This window comes from Megalops cyprinoides, chromosome 9 (genome assembly GCF_013368585.1).
Source record: "Megalops cyprinoides isolate fMegCyp1 chromosome 9, fMegCyp1.pri, whole genome shotgun sequence".
Taxonomy (NCBI): domain Eukaryota; kingdom Metazoa; phylum Chordata; class Actinopteri; order Elopiformes; family Megalopidae; genus Megalops; species Megalops cyprinoides.
This window is the reverse complement of record NC_050591.1, coordinates 6,861,538-6,880,727: the sequence shown is the minus strand read 5'-3', so window position 1 is coordinate 6,880,727 and position 19,190 is coordinate 6,861,538. Positions and strand designations below refer to the sequence as shown.

Here is a 19,190-nt window from a genome sequence, read left to right as displayed (position 1 = left end):
CATATGTGTGTCTGTCTCTATCAAATAAACATTCAAATAAAAATAAAAATAAAATAACGTAACATAAATAATATTTTGTGCCTTTTCAGTAACATATATCAATAAACATTGGTCTTTTTGTTGTTTTATATGTTGTGGTATTTTTTTCTATTTTACACATGCAGTTACAGTGTACTCCTTTTATTAGAATTACTGATATAAGAATCGCCTGCATATGGTGATCAAAAGCAATGGGACCATGTTTAATTTCTCTGCTTGAATCAGAAAAGCTGTTTATAATAATAATTTCCATCTTACCTACATATAATATTATACTCAGTCAAATGTAATTGTGCCTAATAAGCAAAAAAAGGAGTTTAGAAATTGTATATTGTACCAGGCGCTAAAAAAAAAAGATGTCTGTGTTCTGGTAATGGAAAAATGGGACCATGAGTCCTAATATAGAAGAACATGCAACTACACAACGGCAACTAAAACAGAGACGCTCAAAATAATGAATGTAAGACAAATTACCATGTTATGTTTTGGGGGGAAAAAACAAAATCATTAAACACTGAATGTGCATGGCATGGTGGCCTACATAGCCCTGAATATTTGTATGTTTCCACACAATTAAGGAGCCCGATATAAAGACATTCCTCAATTGCATAGGAGAAAACCGTTACGTAAAACTTAAACATAAAATATAGCTGCAAGCAGCAATGAGGGGGCCTGGACCCTCATCTCGGTCAGAGTACAAACTACCATACTGTGCCTCCCTCAAAAACGATTATACATTACCAATGTGCAGGGCTATCCAAGCAATCTGGAATCTTCAGGAGAGTCATTTGGCTTAACCTGTGTCACAGTAAAACATGTTTATCCTCCTCCCCAGTCTCTCACACACTTTGACATCTACACTAAAATGAACTGGAGCAGATATTTACAGCCATTCACTTCTATTACCTAAGCACATGCACTTTACACTGTGTAGGAAGTTGTACACAGCTCTGGACCTGGAGTGGGGAGAATGCCAGGGACAAGGTGGATCATTTTTCTCTGCCCTATCGCTATGCGGTGAGATTATTTGTTTGTAATTTGTTGTTTTGCACCATGTTTGCTGTGCCACAGCTCATTCATCCACAGTCCACTGCACTGTGATTTGCTGGGTTGAAGCCCTCTGTGTTGCCACCAGCTTTGCAGCGTAACTGCATTGGACTGTATTCCAATCAATCACTGCATTCCCTGTGATTTGATGAACTGTTCAGTGTTATGCTTCGTAGAAAACACTATACTGTTCGGTTATTGTTTAATAACTTGATATACACAAATAAGTATGTGCTCTGCTGTGCTGTGGTCAACTCTATGTGAATATTTTTCCAGCCAGTGCTTTGTTAGAGGTCATGTCTTTTTTGTTGAACTGTAAACTGTGCAGTGTTGTGGCTTTGCGCAAAACTGGGGAGAATTTAACAGAGAGAAATTCAACAGAGGTCAGACGGAGTGATGTGAAAACAGCTTTTACTGTGTTATTACTGCTATTGGTTTCTCAATATTGAGTGCTTCCATTGAATGTAGTGTTTTGGTACTCTAGTACAGGTGGCTTCATCATGATTGTTTCTCTCTCATTAGACAGTGTGCTCAGTGGAGAAACAGAGAAAACCTGTGGTTTTACAGTGCTTTTCATATATTTACCCTGGTGAAATGTCCTTATGTGTAGACAGACAAGGAATGGATGAGTTAGATGAGAACAGAGGGGCAGGGGAATATTGTCCATTTTGAAAAGCACAAGAAAATGTACATTTTTGACTGGTGAGTGAACTTTTCAAGGGCAGTGCAGACCAGTAATAAGAATTACTTGAGTCCTGCATGATTTTATTCTCATCAGTGGCTGATACTTAACTTAAAAACAAAGTACCAAATTGGTCTTTATGTTTTATATAATGTTTTTCTCACATTTGACTGAGAAATATCCTTAGCTATGGAATACAACAATCAGGGAACAGTCAATCCTCAAACAAATGTAGAAATAAAACAATAGCTTCACTTACATTAATGTTTGTGTGTTTCTGTGATTGGTGAGGTGTAGGCAGAAAAGGTGTCTTTCCGGTTGACATTCGTCTTCCTTCCTCTTCAAAATGACGATCTTTTAGAATTGTGTGACAGTGTGAACTATGGAATGCACAGTTTCAAAGCTACGTCTCTTTGGTAATACTCTAGTATAGTATTAAAACATGCAGCAGGGGGAGAAAGTGGGGAGCATCTTCCTTTTTCTTGCCTTTCTCTTTCTCAGCTGGCATGCAAACACTCAACTAAAGACATCACGGCACTTAGCAGCACAAGCTTTTTCTAACATTTTATTACAAATTGGGAATATATTGTACTCAGGTTCTATACAGCTTTTTATTTACTCACGTGACATTGATTATGAGTATCATATTACATGTCTCTGAGCTGAAAATGGTGTTTTAATCAGATTTCTTGATTTTTTTTGAAAACTTTATGCAGTTGATCTCTCTGTCAGTATGTCTGATATGTGGGAAGCATCATATGAAGAATATTTTTATTGGCCCTTATCAGCAGATGTGGGAAAACTTTATCTTTATATAGTACATTTGAAAAAAATGAGGTGACACAAATGTGAAAATAAAAATAACTCTGTTGTGAGATAAATTGGCTTTGTTCCACAGGGGATAGGGGTGGGTTTGATGGCATCACTCTCAGGCACCTTGTAACTCATCAGATAGCTATGAGCCACACCTGTCCTCCTATCTGCATTTACATCACTGCATACAGCATCACTTTACTCAGGTTATAGGCAATTTCCACTTTGTGATTTGATTTTGATTGATTTGAACTTGAGAAGAGAAATCTGCATGCCTCCAGCTGTCCTCTACAACAAACTCAAGATGAGTGAATATTATTATTATTGGTTTTTTTGCCAAAAGGAGAAGAACCCAAAGTTTGGATGCACTCATATTGTTAAAAAAAAATAACTATATTAAAATAAGACAGCTGAAACAAATTCAGGTGAGCATTCTCTTAACAGCAATTTATGGTCAGGCAAACCATTGCATAATGGATCAATTAATGGTATATTCATATGCAAAAAGAAATGAAAAGGCATCTCTGGACAATAACAGCTGGAAAGGAATGATTTTTGTGCTTTTCAGTCCAACCACTACTATATCTGACACTAGTAACAAAAATGACCGTGACGGCATATCCCTACTAAATACACATACTCATGACTGTGGTTCTACATTGAGTTATTCATGACTGCTCTCCATTCAGTTGCTCTTTTGTCATTCTCCTCCTGCTCACCTCCCCCTCAGTTTTTCTACATACTGTACATTCTCTAATTTACATTTCTTTTCCATGTTTCCTCCCCACAGGAAGTCCATTGCACGGCAGGTGGTGTTCTTGCTACTGCTGTTGCCTGTGTGTTTTTTCCCATGCTGTCCTGTAAGGCCCTACCAGCAGAGGGCGCTGAAATTCTCCTACTCCCTCCGCTTCACCATCAGGATTCGCACCAGTGTCCAAGAACTTTTTCTGAAATTTGTGAGGATCCCATGACAGCAACGACACTCATGAATACATAGGCAGTCTCTTAAATGCATGGTTACGAGGGGTCAAAGTACAGTCATTTTAATGTAAGCTGTAGAAAAGCTTTTACAACATTTAAGAGAAAGATCACCTTGCTCTGCTACATTTAATGAAAAAAAAACATTGAAATGTTTTCCCTAACATGGGCAACGTACATGCTTCTGAACACCTAGCCTGTACCCTTATATACATGCTCATTTCAGAATTCATTCAAATGTTGATGCAAGTACTTCTCTAAAAATGATTTGTAACTGAGGTGTGGAATCCCTCTTTTCAGAAGGCACAGGAATTGGGAGACCCCCAGTTTGAGGACCGACGCTTGGTTCTACATACCTTGCCCTCCATTAGTGTGGACTACTCCAAATGGCTGCACATGCAGGTATGGGCAGATGAGGCTTAACAGTGCATTTAGTGGTGTTAGTGGGGGGTTTTATAGTGGAAAGCACTTTAAACTCTATGTCTATCCCCTCTGAAGATTTCCTTGAAACGTGTTTATTTAAACCACAGTGGAAGGAATCAGGGTCTTTTACACAGTGGGATAATTTTATATGGCGTCAGGAGTTTTGAGTTCTAAAGCGTGCCGTTTTTATCTCTACTCAGACAAGAACATTTACATGCAATGGAGGTGTAATTCTGCTGATATGTACAGTGCCCTCCATATTTATTCATACTCCTGATTAAATAGGAAGTAAAACATATGAACAAATAAATATATGATGAAACAGAAAAATATAAGTATTTGTTCCTTTTTCCATTTTTATGTTTTTAAACTTTTTTTTTTTTTTAATTGCATATCGCACAGCAAGTCATATTATTTACAAATTCATTTTATTCCGGAAAATGCTACAGAAAAGAACTGGCTTCATTCCACCCGCTAAGTGAGGGTGGCGAGGGGTTTGTCTGTTTCAATGCACATCAGAAACCTCCGCTGGTGAATTGGGCGCTGTGGCCTGCCTGCCCTCAAGCTTTACATGAAATGTCTTCTTCCAGGTAATGTCTGCACAAGCTTCATATGGGGACTGCGGTGTGTGAAGTAGTGGTAATATCTCGTGTGTTGGAGGAGAGCAGGTATTTGCCTGTGGCCACCCACCCTGCAGATTATCAGTGGAAGTTGCTTGGGCATGACATAATTGGGCATTCCATATTGGATGAACATTGAAAAAAACTGTGGACTTTCCAAATTAGAAAAACAAACAACTGGATGTGCAATGTTTTTCTCAAGATAAAGTTAGTACATTAGTAGTACAAAGTACAAAGTTAGTACATTTCCTGATTTGAATTCATCAAATTAATATGATTTTATTATGACAGCTTTCACAGGCCAATTTAGTGTGTCCTGTTGAAGGTAGTCATTCTGTGTAATTTCTCTGATGATTTCCATAGGTTCTTTGTGCGTCTGACTTTATTTAATTAGAATGAATCCTCAAAAGTCAGTTGTGTTATAGCATACACATTCAAACCCACTTTCAAACCACATTTTCCATGCTGTGTCTCATTAATTCTAGAGATGATGCAGGAGGATAACATGTATTGACACTTCCTCACTCCTCAGCCCAAGGTGATGTTTCATTGGCATTACAGTGGGAACATTTGTGTCAACACAGGAATTAACTCTCAAACTCATGATGTTTCATTGACAACTGGAGAACCGGACATAAGTTCACATGTTTACAAACGTCCCTGTGGTGACACAACAGAGGTTGTGTCAATTCATTATATTAGATTATTGGCATTTAGCAGATGCTCTTATCCAGAATGACTTACATTGGTTACAATTTTTTCATATTATCCATTTGTACAGCTGAAAATTTACTGAGCCAATTAGTTAGTTAGGTACCTTGCCCAAGGGTACAGCAGCAGTGCCCCAGTAGGGAATCAAACCAGCAACCTTTCAGTTATGAGCCCTGCTCCTTACCACTGTGCTACATTTCCACCCTATATGATACAGACAAGTTCATCTGAGAGTTCAATTCCTTGAAACCTCACTACATGCTGAAGGCTCACTCCCTTCTACAAATCCATACTTACTCTGGTCACCTCATCAACCAAGAGTGTGATTGATTACCAATAATGTTTTAAAGTAGGCTCTATAAAGGTGGGTGTGTTAAATTATGCTCATTATGATGTGCATGTTGAAAACCCTGAACTTGAGGAAACTTGACATCTTATCTTCTTAGCATTAAAACATATTCTGTGTGATTTTAAAACAGTTAATCTGGGAACTGGAAGACAAAAAACAGAACAAATGCGTGAATATTTGTAAACACACCAAACCAAATTCTTCAATTTGTGAAGAAACAATGATTGGTCATGTAAACAGCTGTAATGACATCATATTTATTAGATTTGTTGTATCCTAAGTATACAGTATCAGTATTAAAGCCTAATTGTTATCCAATGTTTTGCAACAAGGACAAACATCTCTGAACACATATTGATGCTATCTTTCATAATTAGGCATCTCTCTACAATAATAAAGATGGTGTTTGTTAATCAAGGCATGCTCTCTGTGACAGGTTATGGAGATGAAAACCTAAGACGCTCAGTATGTTCTGAACAAGACAGCTGGTTGCCACAACTCGCCCTGAATATGTGGAAATAAATAAATCTAGCCAAATCTGCATGTGGATGCTTTTTTTGTTGTTTATATGAGCATGCAGTACATTTCAGGATGGAGTGGTCTGTTCATGCTGATATTGCAGACAGGCCACTCATTCAAAAATGAATTTGAACAACAACAGACAAAAAATCAGATCTGAGCAACAATTGGGAATTGAACATTATGCCTGCAGCATGAATGTAGTGTAAGTGTCATTGGGGATTTAGCAGCCAGCCTTACTAGCTCCTTACCAGCTAAATGAGCTTAATAATGTGGCTGTCCGCCAGGTGGCACCATTTCGTAGGATAGCAGACATGGTCAATGACCTTACCCCCGGTAAAGCCACGGCGTATGTGTATGTGTGTGTCTGTGTTGGTGCAGGATGTGGAGAGGCTGGGGTTGGCTGCCCGAGACCTGCGTTCTTTCTGGGTTCACCTTGACTTGCAGAGACGGCAGATAGAGGAAGAGAGAGGAGAGAGGAAGGGTCAGAGAAACAGGCTAATTCAGGCTGTCCTAGCCATCCAGGTGGACCTACAAAAGCTTGCACATCAAATTAACTCACAGGTACACACATGATTTTAACTCTTGTGTTCAAAATTAGCCAGTCAAGGTATTATTTGAGCACATAGAGCCCAATTTTAACAGCACAGGAAGACAGTGCAGACCATGAACGCACTCATTACACAATGCACATCAGCAGTTTCAGTAAAAATAGCTGTTGCATATATATATATATTATTGCATATGTTATCGATATGTTATTACATTACCCTCTGTGGGTAAAGAAATAAAATTAGGCCCATACAATCACTGTTCAGAAAGGTCTCACTACTCTCACATTGGTCTCTCTTCTTTCAGTGCTCTCATTAAATACTTGCCCCCACCCCACCCCCCCATCCTTGTTCTAGATCAGTCCATCTGATCATCCCTTGTATGTCTGTGAATTACCCCAATAACTCTTTACTGGAATGATTCCCTTATTTATTCATGTGTTTGGTTGATGCACTGATTCTAGTATTGTACAGTATAATGGCAGTCTTATTTCAATTTTGGCAGCAGGGTTTCAGTATTTGCCCCTAAGAGGAATGGAAGACAAAACAAAGGCTGAAATCCAGCTCTTTCATTTCCCCACGCTTTGCAGTTGAGGTACCTGTGGAGTGTTGCTTCCACCAGACCCCTCCCCTGCCCCCTCTCCGGCCCCACCCACAGTCCTCCAGAGAAGCTCCTCCTCCTTCCCCAGTTCCTGCCTCCTGAGACCTGGTGCAGACGGCTGCAGGGCTACGTGATCCTGAGGGACCTGGAGCGATACCTGGCAAAACTATCCCGTGACTTCACCCTCCTGAAATCAAGACATGGGGGCTAGGGCTGCAGCTCAAAAACACTGTCACACCCACATAAAAAGAGAAAACATGCATGCGTGCACACACACACACACCCTCACAGACACTTGGTGCACATACACATAATGGGGTGCAACTATTGTAAGACTGTGTCGAGAGAGTACCAGGCATTTTATGGTTCCTTGCCCTACCCAGGACCAGATCAAGGGCAGAAAAGATAAGTCAACAAATACACACACATAGCAGGCAAGTGGGCGATTGGCCTACCACCATAAATACCCCTAAATCAGTGACCTCAGGTGACATACCTACTTAAAATAAGCAGTCATTGCTTTAAGATTGCAAGAAGTCACCTAAAACCCAGCCAGATACTTAAAACCTCAGACTAATGATTGACTGTTTGGATACGCATTTGATTTTGCCAGATAAAAGCGGAAGTGGGGCATGGTACGCCCGCTTTTTGGCATTGGCAGTGGCGGCTGGTGAGCTGGAAACAGGGGAGACTGAAACATTACCTTTAAATCTATCATTACTTTCAGCCTGTTCCCCTTTATCTTCCTTGATTAACAATAAAACAATTAATTCACAGAATAATTGACACCAATCACGTAAATGGAGTAAATGCTTATGCTTGCGAAACAGCGCAGATTGTCTGTAGTTTGTGTGCTTGCGAAAGCTACAACGTGAGATTGTTTAATTGAAATTAATTATGCGTGGGTCAGGGAAGTGGAGAGAGCATCTTTTCAAATCAGGCCTAGAACAGGCCTCATCGCTCAGTTTTTGCCTACACTCAGCCTTGATGTTCAGCCAGCTCAGATAGACGCTCAGTCATCCATTCAGTCATCCAGTCCGTGGCTCAGTTTCTCCCGCAACATTTTGGATGTTTCCTTTTGGAGTTTTGCTGCTATTGTGAGTGGTTCCTGTGTTCTTCCTTGGGAGAGGTAAACAATTGGCTTGGGTAATTTTCAATATAATTTTCAATTTTCAATATATAACAGCAATATAAACACAAGAATAAATGTAGCCAGGATTATATGTAGTTCTTATATCAAAGGATTAAAGTGTTATTTTAGGAGTGAGGCCCCAAAAGCACTGTATCTGTATCTGTACTGCACTGAGTACTTACAAAATTGTATTACTTCATATACATATTGTGATGGCTGGGGAAGTGGGCGGTGCCAACGCCATCAGCCCGAGGGTCCACCTTGTCGCTGCCCCCAGCCAGAGGGACCGCCCTGTCACCAGTGCCAGCCCGGAGGTCCACCGTGCCGCTGCCTGCGATCAAGGGGGTCTCCACATCCTCACCGCCGCCCCAAGTCTTGCCTGAGACCAACCAGGCGATCAATGACTTATACCAGCGGAGTTGCAGCAGCCTCAAGGAGCACCAGAAGCGCCAGCTACGAGACTTACTGGAGTATTTCATCAACATCTTCCCCGCCCAGGACGAAGACTGCACACATACCAGCCTGGTGCGCCACGACATTGACACCGGTGAATGCACGCCACATCTGCCTCCGCCCCCGTCGCCTTCCCCCCGCCAAGCGAGCGGCAGCGGAGCAGAAGGTGAAGGAGATGGCGGAGGTGGGCGTCATCAAGCCCTCCAGTAGTCCCTGAGCCGCCCCTACCGTCCTGGTCCAGACGAAAGACAGCACCTGGCGCTTCTGCGTGGACTACCGCCTCCTCAACAGCGTAACCCGCAAAGACTCCTACCCCCTTCCGCGCATCAATGACGCCGTCAACCACATCACCGGGTCCCACTGGTTCAGCTCCCTCGATCCCCGCAGCGGCTACTGGCAGGTGGAATTGACGCCGGATGCGCGCCCCAAGACTGCCTTCTCCATCAACCAAGGGCTGTGGCAGTTTTGGGTCATGCCCTTCGGTCTCTGCAATGCCCCAGCCACCTTCGAGCGCCTGATGGAGAGGGTCCTGGCTGACATCCCCCGGAGCCGCTGCATCATCTACCTGGACGACCTCCTCATCCACGCTGCGGACTTCGGGGGTGCCCTGACCAACCTGCTAGCTGCATCGTCTTACCCAGAAGGGCCAGGCATTCCGGTGGGGTGAAGACTGTGCCCCCACCTTTGCCCAGCTCCGGTCGGCACTCATCAGGGCCCCCGTGCTGGCTTACCCCGACCCCCGGCGTCCATTCATCATGGACACGGATGCCAACAACGCAGGACTCGGCATGGTGCTTTCCCAGGAGGCGGAGCAAGGGGAGCAAGTCGTGTACTTCAGCCGCTCCCTCAGTCAAACAGACCGGAATTACTGCGTCACCCGGAGGGAGCTGCTAGCCGTTGTCCTGGGGCTTCGCCATTCAGGCCGTACCTTTACGGGCACAAGCTCATCCTGTGCACCGACCACGCCTCCCTCACCTGGATCCTCAACTTCAAGGAGCCAGCAGGGCAGCTGGCTCGGTGGCTCAAAGCGCTGCAGGATTACCATTTCGAGGTCTGCCATGCCGCCCAGGGTTGCTGGAGGACTTCTGCCGCGGTCTCCACGCCAGCCGATGACTCCCGTTGCGACGCCAGAGGGCACCGGGGAACTTCCACGGCGCCACAACAGCGGCGTCTTCCCCAACGACGGGACTTTGTTGTCGGGCACTGGGGACAGCAGCCAGGGGCAGGGGCAGTGTGATGGTTGGGGAAGTGGGCGGAGCCCGACCAGCATGCTCTGCGATATGTGATTTGATGTATGTACAAAGTTGCCCACCGTGACTGTGTGTTGTAGCGGATTTAGTTAGTCCCTTCCTTTCTTTTCCTTGTATGTGAGTCTGTTTGTTTTCCTAATAAATGGCTGGCTAGCCAAATTTATGCAACCCTAGCATCATTCTTCCTGAACCCCCGCGTGAACGCTACAATATGTATATACTACAAGTATGTGATTTGTTTCATTGCAATATACAGTATTACTTAATGTACTCAGAATCTCCAGGCTATGGCTGTGACCAAAGGTTATGAGCAGACTAATCTCTCTTGTGTGATTATACAGAAATGTGAAACATCCCTACTCATTGTAAAGATATTTCTGGGACCTTCCCGTTGCTGAAAAGAGACTGAAATGCATTGCAGAAGTCACAGACTGTCCAAAAGGTGCAGCTTCAAAGGCCTTGTCCCTGACAGCTGGGCTTCTCACTCCAGAGCAGGGATGGAAGTAACGAATAACAATTACTCTCGTTACTGTAACAAAGTTGATTTTTTGTGTACTTATACTTTTTTGAGTATTTTTTAAAAACTGTAATTTTACTTTTCGTAATAATGTGAGCATTTATTAACATTTGGAATTTATTGTGCTTTATTCAATTTCTATCGAAGCAGAAATTAGCTTGCTAACTAGGTGTATCAATTAGCAAGCTAGCTTGTAAGCTAAAGTAGCTTACTAGTCACCTGCAGCTAGCTCTCGGCACACTGAGGAAAGTAGCTGGAAAACAAACAACAAACTGTGATACACCGACTTTATTAAGTACCGGGCATGACATGGTGACCGCCATGATATTCACATATCATGTGCAAGTCCACTTCATATATTCTCCTCCGGCTAAACGCTCTTCAATTAGGCTATGTGATCAATGTCTGGTCTGTTGTCACCACTACCACGATGACAGACGGCAGACTCACTGGACTTGCCCTTATGAACATTCATCCTGAAATGAAAATCGACAGTGAGGAAGTGCGCAAACAATTCGATACGACCGGGAGAAGGAGGGTAAACTTCAAATAGGTAGACCAGATTTCATTATTCAGTAGTCAGTCAGTGGCGTTTCTCTCTCCCAGCTCTCTCTCTCGATGTGTGTGTGCATGTACGTGCACGTGCACGTGCGTGGTCAGGTTTCTGTGCGTACCCCAAAAAGAAATCCTGCAGGTGCCCCTGCTCGTTGCTAACCATATCTCAGTTGGGAGAAGCCTGCAAAGCAGCATTTAATGACTTAAATAAGAATAAAAATCAGGTCAACTCCACATATCTTGGTTTGGTTGAGCTAACGGGTGGTAATGCTAGGGCTACTGCGACTGCACTAATGGATTTTCTGGTCAAATGTGGTTTAAAAAAGGAGCATCTGATTGGCATTGGGACAGACAATGCCTCTGTAATGACTGGCATAAATAATGGTGTTTACAAAGTCCTTCGGAATGAGTACGGCCTGTCCAGTCTTGTACTCATTAGATGTGCGTGCCATATTCTCTCCAGCTAGCTGTCAGCCATGCATCACATGACACCATACCAAGAAGTGTGGAGTACCTTGTGAGGGAGACATATAATTGGTTTTCTGTGTCTTCTAAATGGAGGGATTCTTACGGGGCAGTTTATGAGACAATAAACATTGGAGAAAAGCCCCTGCAAATCACTCAGGTGTGTGCAACACGGTGGCTGTCCATTGAGCCCGCAGTTGACCGCATCCTAAACCAGTGGGATGAGTTGAAGCTGCGCTTTGGCCTTACAGAGTCTTCTTAGCATTGCTACATGGCGGAGACACTTTATGTAATGTACAGTGACCCTCAGAGTGTACTATACCTAACATTTTTAAGGTCAATTCTATCAGAGGTCCAAGCAGCTGTGAAGACTTTTGAAGCTGAGCAAGGAGACCTGCTCAGGCTTTTAGAAACTTCAGTGACTGGTCTCATTAAGTCTGTCGCCACATGTGTTTTAAATCCAATGACAAGAATTAATGTCCTTGAGGAGGCAATTGATTTTAATTTGTTAGTATACTTTATTTTATATCATGTTTATTTTTTATTTCAGTTTTTAATTGTATTTATTTCATGTTTTTTTATTTAACTTTTTATTAATGCACTTTATTTTATATCATTTTTATATTTTATTCCATTTAACAATATTTATGCAAATATTTATGCAATGTTTATTTTATGTTTTAATTTAATTTATTTTAATTTACTTTATTTTATAAAGGTGAAGGTAAAAATAACATGTTATATACATGCTCTTGTCCTGTCTGCATTGCCTGGGAAAAGTCCTAGAGGACAATCTATTTGCACCTCACCAACCACACAGTTAAAAAAAAGTAACTAAGTAACTTTTACTCAAAGTAAATTTTAAATAAGTTACATTTTACTTTTATTTGAGTGGATTTTTACACAAGTAATTTTGCTTTTACTTTAGTACAATTTCACCATAGTAACTTAGTAATTTAGTACTCTTTACACCTCTGCTCCAGAGCTGAGCTGTCTGGCCAAACACCTGGGGGTGGTCATTAGCACTGGATTTTACACTACCCCTCATGTACGCTCCAGTTAAGGATGAGACACAAACTCTGGACAAACACTGAGAGCCTACGAGGCAGACTAAGCCATATAGGAGGACCAATGAACAAAGAACAAGACACTTGTGTTTTCAAGGCCTCGTATATTTTCCTGTCTCTCATATTAGGTAAGATGTACTACTTCCCCATCTCTACAGTTGCTCTGTCTCTCCCCATCTCTGACGTTCAAAGCGAGAGCTACACTTTTTCCATCTCTGGTCAATGTCATGCCTCCCCACCTTTGCCTTAAGTTAAAGAATGTTAGGAATGCCACGGTTTCCCTCTCCTTCACGCCAAAAAGATGTCATGTTACCCTTATCTCTCACACTGCTAAAGGTGGTATTCAGTCTGATTTATGGCACCATAGGTGAGTAGCATGCTTTTTATGGTTACTATGTATGACTGAGAAGGTTCACTGCACTTAAGGTTGGGGGTGGGCTCACCTATCGTGACACTTTTACAGTTAACCATTTATTTGATCTCGAGAAAGTATTCATTTGCCTCTTTTTTATGACGTCTGTTATTACCTGTTATACTTAAGTGCCTTCCACATTTATTCATACCCCCGATGACCCTCATGATTGTGCTGGCCCTTTGGCTCTCGTCCCCTAGGTATGCTGCCATAGTCCTTATCTGCCGGGACTTTTCCCTATTACACACATGCATCCCTCTTCCCCCCTCTGTTCCCTCCTTTGCCTTTATGCCTTTTGTTTCCATTTCCACACTTAACATCCACTAATCACTGTTCTGTTTGTTTCCTATCCCTGCTCCGGGCTCCTGCCTGGAGCTGTAGCCCAAGCGTCACACCCCGATTTCCAGTCCTGTTACCTCGCTGCCCTGCCCGTCAAGCCAACTGCGTGCCAAGAACCGGACATTATAGGATAGATTTTATAATTACTATGTTGTTAATTACTGCTGTCTATCAAACTCAAATGTCTTAAAGTACATTGTACAACTTTAAGACTCTCTCTAATTCTATCTGCCCAGTGCCGGCCAGAAGCAGATGGGCTCCCCCTCTGAGCTGTGTTCTGCTCAAGGTTCCCTCCTGTTAATTGGGGAGTTTTTCCTTGCCACCGTTGCCTTAGGCTTGCTCTCAGGGGGTCTCAGGCCTGGGATCAATGTAAAGCTGCTTTGTGACAACTTGTGTTGTAAAAAGCGCTATACAAATAAAATTGAATTGAATTGAATTGATTAAATGGGTATAAAACATGATAGAACAAAAATGTACGTATTAGATGGACGTTTTTCTGTTTAAAATCTTAAAAGCTAAATTACAGCCTGACCAGTGTATCTTTTCATTTACGGTATTAGCCAATAATTCATTTCTTTTAAACAATCGGTATCTGTCTTTTTATCACCCCATCATACATGAACATATTATCTGGTTATTATAGTGACAAAAACAGCATCCCTGGGAATGTAAATTTTTGCATACTGAGGTCTGGTTGTTAGATTTTGAAATGATTATTTAGTGATTAGTCCAGTAGAGGGTGCTGAAAATGCTGGAATGTGATAGAACAACCTGGAGTAGCAAAAGGATCTAAATCTAGGGCTAGCCCATATATAGCTGGTATGTAACTTATTTTGACAGGCCATGGCCCATTACATTATCAGCTGAGCAGGAAGATTTGGGTTTTCTTATAAGATTATAAAAGCAAGTCCTTTTTTCTCTCTCTTCTCTCTCTCTCTCTCTCTTATTATTTTTTGCAATGTTACATAAAAGTCGAGCTGTTTAGCCCGTTCCTGCCAGTAGAAATAGCCCACCCCAGCCAGGTTACATAGCAAATGAGAGTTGCAGAAAAGCAAATATTGTGGACCAGTTTTGAAGTAATATCTGCCTTCATGTTGCAGTAGCAATGCAGTCAAAGTAGTAACTATTTTAATCATTGTTAGGAAAGACTTTGACGATGATCCTGACACCCCAGGTTTTAAATTGCCTATAGGCCTATATCAAATCTATATGTACAGAGCCTACACATAAGAACATAAGAACATATGATGACGAGAACAGGCCATTCGGCCCAACTAAGCTCGCCATTTCTTAATTAAAGAGTATCCAAAACTGCATCAAGTCTAGACTTGAACACAGCAAGGGTCTCTGCCTCAACTACATGACCTGGCAACCTATTCCATGTATTGATAACTCTTTGTGTAAAATAATATTTCCTTATATCAGTGCGGAACTTACTCTTAACTAGTTTCCATTTATGTCCTCTTGTTTTACAGACTGAACTCACCCTAAAGAGTCTATTATAGTTAACCTTATTGATTCCTTTTATAAATTTAAATACCTCAATTAAATCACCCCTAAGCCTCCTCTCGCTTAGTCTAAATAGGTTAAGTAACTTGAGTCTTTCCTCATAGCTTTTATATTTCATGCCAGGAACTAATTTAGTTGCCCTTCTTTGAACCTTTTCTAGAGCTTCGGTATCTTTTTTATAGTGCGGTGCCCAGAACTGCACACAGTATTCCAGGTGCGGTCTGACTAAGGCATTGTATAATTTCAATATAACCTCTTTAGATTTATACTCAATACTTTTGGCTATATATCCCAGCATCCTGTTGGCCTTTTTTACTGCTACAGCACACTGCCTAGATCCTGTTAAGCTTGGGTCAACCATTACTCCCAAGTCCTTTTCAAATTGAGCACATTCTAGTTTTTTTCCACCCATGAAGTAGTCTTGTCTAAGGTTCTTATTTCCCACATGCAAGACTTTACATTTATCTAAATTGAATGTCATCTGCCAGGTATCTGCCCACTTTTGGATGCTGTTTAGGTCTTCCTGTATTACCTTAGTTGATTCTATACTGTTGGCTAGACCCCCTAGTTTTGTGTCATCTGCAAATTTTACTATTTTACTACTAACCTCTGCATCAAGATCATTTATGTATATAAGAAATAGCAAAGGCCCCAACACCGATCCCTGCGGGACTCCACTTCGTACAGGACCCTGCTCTGATACAATTCCTCCCACAGTTACAGTCTGCTTTCTATTAGACAACCAACTTCGAACCCACTCGGTGATAGCTCCTGTAATTCCCGCAGATGTCATTTTCAATATGAGTCTTTCGTGCAGAACTTTGTCAAATGCCTTTTGAAAGTCCAAATAGATAATATCATAAGCTTGGTTTGAGTCCAGACATGCTGTAGCTTTCTCAAAGAAGTACAGGAGGTTTGTTAAGCACGACCTCCCTCTGCGAAAACCGTGTTGGCTATCATTTAGAACACCATTTCGTTCCAGGAATAATTCCAAATTATCCCTAATGATGGATTCCAGTATTTTGCATGCGATACAAGTTAAGATGACAGGCCTATAGTTTCCTGGTTCAGTCCGGTCTCCTTTCTTGTAGATAGGTACTACACTGCCATGTTTCCAGTCATCTGGTATTTCTCCAGTTTTAAGGGATTGCTTAAAAATAACTGTCAGAGGCTTGTAAACCACCTCTGCTAGTTCTCTGAGAACTCTTGGATACATTCCATCAGGGCCTGCTGCCTTATTTGTTTTAAGTTTTTGAAGTTCATCTAGTACTTCTGCATCATTTAAATCAATTTCCTCTATAAGTCTCTGAGAACTGACTGCACCTGAAGGCATGTGCAAAAACACTTCACTAGTGAAATTCTCCACAAAGTAACTGCTTAGTGTATCAGCAATAGCTTTGTTATCGTAAACCATAACCCCATCCTTATTTTTTATACCTCTTATTTCATCCTTCAACTATCTTTTTTTGACCATAATATTGAAAAAAACGTTTAGAGTTGCTCTTTGCATCTAGTGCAATTTGTCTTTCAAAACACCTTTTACCTTCCCTTATTTTTTTTCTTAACTTGAGCTTGCATATTACTGTATTCAATCTTATTACTATCTGAGCTCTCCAACTTGTATTTTCTAAATAATTTCCTTTTTTGTTTCAAACTGTTCCGTAGCGACTTATTTATCCACTGTGGATGCTTCTTTTTCAGCTTTCCTTTTCTCACTTGCGGAATGAATTTACGCTGTACATCCAGAATAATCGTTTTAAATATGCACCACATTTCTTTTACAGTTTTACCACCTAGAAGAGGTACCCAGTTTATATTCCTTGTATAATCACGCATCTTAATAAAGTCAGCTTGCCTAAAGTTGAATACTCTAGCATTGGAGAATGCAGACTTAATTTGCCAAAAAACTTCAAATGTAATTGAACTATGGTCACTTGTACCGAGTGGTTCCCCTACCTCAATACTGCCGATTCTATCAGGATTATTACACAATCATGCTTCCTCATGTGCTCTTTTTGTCTGCAGTTGCTTAAAATGGGTTCTTAAAACATAAGGAAAGCCCAAAAGCAATCCAGATAAAGAAAAATAAAAGGGACACAGGATTAAATTACATTCATTTACATTACATGGATTACCAACAAACACGGGTTTACAAATAAGCAGTAGGTGATTAGTTCATTTTTAACAGGGGGGATGGCAGATGCACATGTAGCACACTCTTTGCTACTAACCAGGGGATGGAGAAAGAGTATGGAAGGTTAACAAGGGGGATGCATTTTGGTCATTTTGCTAATAATGGGGATAGCACCCCCCCCTCATATCACCTACTTCAAATAAGACCACAAGGCTTTATCCAGGATCCAGAGGCAGAACCTTTGTTGGATTCCACTACAGCCAATAGCGATTTCTTGAGTAGTTTGGATCTCCCGAATCAGAAATGAAAAACTGCCAGAAAAAAAGATGCAGTTGGTACAGCATGTCTTTCATCGTTTTGTGCCACTGTTTCTTTCAACGTTTAAACTTATCTTTCCTGATATTGTGATCAAACCTAACAATAAGGGGGACCCATTGTCATATAGAATACTGCTGAGAATAAAGCCAAAACTTATCACCACCTTGAGTGCACTTCACTTGTGTAGAAGACACTATTATCCATAGCTTATAATTTTGGTATCTTATCCTTACATACATCTGGACAGCTACTGCTGTGGTTTGGGTTAAGTATATTATCCAAGGGTAAAACAGCATTGCCTGAACCAGAAAACTTTGGTTATAAGCCCTTACCTCCCTGGTAAATTGGATGTAGACCCTGTTCCACACATAAGATCTTCAAATGCTTGACCTTTGCACATGGACATAGTTGGGTATCCAGATGGTTTGATGACAGGTCATATTAGCGTGCCGACGGCCAGCAAACAGTCTGTGGTCCAGTTGCATCCAAACATGAATCAGAACACAGGGACATTTGGTTCTCTCTCAGGGGCTGCACCAGACTGGGCCTGCAGTGTCCTGATGTCCCTCCAGGCCTCCCGTCCTTCTATTGTGTCTTTTCATTACCGGCAATGTCTGTAACTGTCGCTTTGACCTCAGTTTTTCTGCCTTTGTGCCCCTCAAGTTGATTAAAGCCTGCATCCAATGTGCATTTGGGCAAAATCAACGTACACTCCAGTCAGTTGACCTGGATTTCCTGTCACACAGAGCCTGTCCATCATAGAGATGTTTTCAATATTACTATTTCCCCCCCTTTCTTTTAATTAAGGAATCCATTCTTCATGATCGTTCCCTAACAAATTTAAGTGAGCCTTATAATAACTTACAATATATATTTGCTCATCTCTGTGTCAAGATGAGCATTTTATACAATTATTTTTTAACTTCTGGGGATGTTAACTAAATTGGTATTCAAAAATATTTTACCAGCTAACTTGATCACTAGGAAGTTAAAATGATCACCAAAGACTGACTGAAGACTGAAATTAACCTGAAATGTATATGCAATGAGTATTTGTGAGTTCATGTTAGCAGCTAACTTACTGAAAGTCTTTCCATTCTTTTCATAGCAAAGGAGTGAGGCATTTAAGTGAAGGAAACTACTTGATTGAGGCCTGGTCAATGGCAAATGCTAGTTTAACTAATAAAACAATTAAAAAAAAACTTTGTAATAGTGCAAACAAGTTTTGCACTATTACAAAAACAAGACAACTCTTAATTTTTTTTTGAAATGCAATTGCAGCAAATAATGCTACAGTAAAAATGCAGAAATGAAAAAACCTGCTTCGACAAAATAGACTTTTATTTTGAACTGGCATATAACTTTAACGTTGTAATCCTTCACAGAGGCTGTTTTTTATATCCCTTAAGGAAGTGAAATTGAGGATATTACTTAAAAGTACTGAGCCTTGCATAAAGCAGATATCTTCAACTCATGAGAAAATGAGAGATATTAAAACAGCACTTTGTACAAAATTGAAAAATACTAGCAGGCAGTAACATTTCTATTTGCATACTTGAGTTATAAACAAGACAAGAGCTTATGCACAACAGAGGACAATTATGTGCTCCAGTCTGCCCTCTGCTGGGCTGACTATGTAATACCTCAGTTGTCATGTTCATCGAGACACAGCACCACAGCTTTGATGCTCCGTCAATATGCACCCG

At 41.2% G+C, this 19,190-nt stretch overlaps 1 protein-coding gene across 1 annotated transcript; it reads left to right on the top strand.

The window, feature by feature from the left end:
• The first annotated feature begins 1,051 nt into the window (after window positions 1–1,051).
• On the top strand, window positions 1,052–7,544 carry LOC118782912 (cardiotrophin-2-like). The gene is made up of 5 exons (XM_036536534.1): window positions 1,052–1,056; window positions 3,447–3,537; window positions 3,860–3,961; window positions 6,563–6,745; window positions 7,323–7,544. The coding sequence occupies exons 1-5, from the start codon at window positions 1,052–1,054 to the stop codon at window positions 7,542–7,544; spliced, it is 603 nt and encodes a 200-aa protein (XP_036392427.1).
• The last annotated feature ends 11,646 nt before the right edge of the window (window positions 7,545–19,190 follow it).